This window comes from Necator americanus, chromosome I (assembly GCF_031761385.1).
Source record: "Necator americanus strain Aroian chromosome I, whole genome shotgun sequence".
NCBI lineage: Eukaryota > Metazoa > Nematoda > Chromadorea > Rhabditida > Ancylostomatidae > Necator > Necator americanus.
The window spans coordinates 14357908-14361657 of NC_087371.1; the positions used below are offsets into that span (position 1 = coordinate 14357908).

A 3750-nucleotide genomic window follows, 5' to 3' on the forward strand; every position below is an offset into this window, starting at 1 on the left:
CTAGTGAATGTAAACGAACATCAAAATTTTCCACAAACGCTGCCTTTACGCGGTGAAATGAGCAGCTCAACAAATTGGTTTGTGCGTATGATATCTCTTACCACCAAAACGTAAGGCATGTAGCTGAGTGGTAGGTTTAATATGAAGGCTGCTGAACCGATTTACGTATCCATGTCCTCTTTTGATGTGCGCTGGATATGCTTGATTTGTCCACAATGGCTCCAAATACAAAGTTATTACAACGGGGCTATGCTAACAAAACCTTATTACTTCAAACGATTCACCGCAATAAATTGCTATCTTTCAGAACATAAGCACATATTTTGTGATCAGTGATGGTGTGTAATTCACGTTGAAAATTAAAGCAATTTTGGGCTGGAACGCGGACGAGTTATGAGATGTGGTGGAAGGGTACTACTGAAAATGTCAGCAACAACAACAACAACTGAAATAACCATCTCGGTTGTGTGTTTTTCAGCGCCTTTGCCACGGTTTTAACCTGCAAAGTGATTATAAAGCTGTGTTGGTGGCTTCAGGTATCTTGGTAGACCATTCTTTCTACCTTTGTTCTTCCTAGGACCGGCGAATTCGATCCCACTGCTGGTATTGGTTTGGTTGGAGAAACAGAGGACACTTACATATTTTAATATAGCTGTACGTGTACTAGGAATTGCGGCTGCCTAAACTGTTCATTTTTGTGGCCAGGAACAAAGAGTGCACGAAATTGATGCTGAATTCTTTATTACTCCACTAGGCCTCCGGTTAAGGCTACGCTCTTCCAAACCTCAGTAGTAGTCGTTGAAAAAAGGGAAGTTTTGAAAAGGATTTTTAATCTGTTCTGCACCACTCATATATCGTTCCGCGGCACTGATCCTGTAAAAATACCGGTAACCGGACGAAATCACCAATAAGATCAACCAACACAAATGATTTCATCTAGTAGTAATAATGTGAGTGTAATATGGATATACCTGGATTCCCAATATCCGTTGCCGTATAAGCTGTATTGAAAGAACTACGAAACACAAGATTTCTTGATTGGTATTTAGTTAATTGTTATAAACAACCATTATACTTTATTCATCTCAGTCCACCTCGTAAACTCCAATTCATTTACTGAAAAGACAAACAAGTATGTCTTTATATGTTCCGTCCTTCATTCTGTTGTCGTAGTTGCACCCATAGTAGTGTGTGAGTTTCTGAAATTAATAGTCTTAACAGTAAAAATGTAAACCTCTTTCTGCATTCAGATCTACGGATATATGTATAATTTAGCAAATCTTTTGATCATTGGGAAACGCGAGTCTTTCCACGATTCCTCTCTGCAGGATTAGCTATGTCCACGCTGCACTCACCAGCGTTTTCAGGTACTCCTCCCATTCCTTCGCGGCTCTTTCAACGAATTCCAAGATAACAGTGTCGTCAGCATAAAACAGAGGTACTCCTCCCGCCACTCTGTAGGGAACAACAATTAAAAGCAATGTATCACAAAACTGGTGTAGTGCGGAAACCCCAGGGAAAAAGGGTAGAATTCGGGTTGTGGACTTCAGAAACGAGCGTGCTTCTGCTCATCCTTCCCTAATCGTCGTAAAAAAAAACAACGTGAAAGACGGCGATCTCTCCTGCAAAACCATTAGCAAAGGGCTTGTGGATGAACCACATCCACGGGCGAGCGGTCGAAGACCGATGAAGCCTGCTCAGCAGCCCATCCAACTAAAGCGAAAAATATGCTCCTGAGAGGACCGGAGGGTGTATGGAGGGGCGCGTTATAACGTACCTCGTGGGGACTAGAAGTGTACCCATGCCGTTTTTTTGCGAGGATTAGGAGCGGATGACCCATGTTGACGATGATGATCCCATGATGACCCATATGGACCCACGTTTTTTTTTCCAAGATCTTCACCCCGAACTATACGTTTTCTCTGTGGTTGCCGTACTACGTCAATTTCGTGATACGCTGCGTTTAAAATCGTAATGTTAAATGTTCTTGTTACGGATGAATACCACACCTGTGGTCCTAATCATTTCATCACTGAGTGAACCTTCAGTGAGTTACAAACCTTAAGGTACACAGTGCTGGATACGATCGGTGGTATGCAGATGAACAATGTGGTACATAAAAAATTGTATGTCACAGATACCTACTCTTCGTATCTTTGCTCTTCAGCATCTCGAAGTACTGGCGGCCGAATGCTATCCCACGATAGGTGTTGCTTGGAGTTGATAAAATCCGCACCAGCTGCGTCTTCCAAAAAGCAGTCGTAGCTCTGTAAAATTCACTCAGATGCTACTGTACTAGCTACTGTAGCGGTGTATTACCATAATGATAAGTTCATAAACCGGTGTAGTACTATTTTATAAAGGTTATTTTGCCACACAGTTGCGGACAGTTTTCCTGTCCTAATGCCCGTGACACATCGTCACAACGTATGTACTTTTTTCTCTTCATAATCATGACCAGATCATGATCCTTTTTCCTTCTGCACTAATTGAATGTGTTTCCTTCCTAACAAAACTAGATACTACCTGACCATGAGTACTGCTTCCATTTTGGTGCTAGAAAAATAGTGGAAAGGTGGAGTAAGTTTCCAAAACCAACCAACAACGTGGCATTGACCCGTGCTTTGATTGCTTTTTGCAGAGGTTTCTTTATTTTTGAATCTAAATACCCCATAATATCGCAGTAATGAACATCGTAATATTCCTCGGATAAGGAAGTCGTCGAGAGATGGCAAAGGATCTGAAAAAGTCTTCTGAGTTGTTCCTAATTTGGTCAGGTAGTGATTTTGTATAACGAAGTTATAATGTGGGAAGAGCTAGAATAGACTCACCAGCAAGACCAACATAGTAGAGGACGTCATTGTAAAATGGTGCTTCGAGGGGAACTCTGCTCCTTTTATAGGAATTATTTCATTAGATTTCTCACTCCAACGAAAGGACCAGTCAAAATGCACTTTAAGAAAGAAGTGTCAAAAACACTTCTTTCTTAAAGTGCATTCTGGCTGGTCCTTTTGGATTACTGTGGGAAAACATTGAAGCTTTGAGTAACAATTTTATAGTGCACATAGCCGCAATTGGACCCTCATATAAAACTCTGAACTGTGGTTTCCTTTCAGTTTTTAGAAATGAATTAGTTTCTGATCGGTTCTTTTTGTCAAAGACGGTCAATAATTGGAGCATCTGAAAATGTTTGCCTCGAGACAGTTCTAGACCATGTGCTATAAGTTGCTGTCTTAGTTCAACGCCTGGAACTGTATCGCCTGAAAAATTGGTTTTAAAAGCACACTACGAGAGTTCTGCTAGTTTTCCTTTGAGGAGAGAACTCCTAACTGAACAATATTTTTGAGCGTGTACATCGGCATTGTGTTGTTGTACCCTATTCAAATTCCTGTGAACAACTTCCATGTTTTGCCACAGTAACGTGAAAACATCAAGCAAAACGCACTTTAAGAGAATATTATTAATCCGTTGCAGTAACTATGTTGAAATAATTCCTACAAAAGAAGCTTGAAAACAGACCGAATATCATTTCGCAATGATAACCCTTGCTGTATTATGCTCTAGTGGTGAGTTTGTTCAGGAGCTGTTTTACTCTTATTTCACCCATAGAAGAATCTGGACTGAAAATACAACCAAAATTCCGGCGTTTCCTTCAGATCTTCTTTCTCCTCTCGCTATCTACACCCAAGCCAGTAGGCAAAGTCGTCTTCTATAAGGTGAAAGATCCTCTATTCCAGGGAAAAAGATCAG

At 40.8% G+C, this 3750-nt stretch overlaps 1 protein-coding gene across 2 annotated transcripts; it reads right to left on the reverse strand.

The window, feature by feature from the left end:
* Nucleotides 1-1109: 1109 nt before the first annotated feature.
* Nucleotides 1110-2861, reverse strand: RB195_005539 (uncharacterized protein; the record flags this gene model as incomplete). Of its 2 annotated transcripts, none has more annotated exons than XM_064178106.1 (5): nucleotides 1110-1199; nucleotides 1356-1455; nucleotides 2146-2267; nucleotides 2600-2740; nucleotides 2832-2861. In XM_064178106.1, the coding sequence occupies 5 exons, from the start codon at nucleotides 2859-2861 to the stop codon at nucleotides 1110-1112; spliced, it is 483 nt and encodes a 160-aa protein (XP_064035188.1). The 2 variants fall into 2 exon arrangements, with proteins under 2 accessions (XP_064035188.1, XP_013291724.1); XM_013436270.1 differs by having other exon boundaries at nucleotides 2832-2846.
* Between the last annotated feature and the right edge of the window lie 889 nt (nucleotides 2862-3750).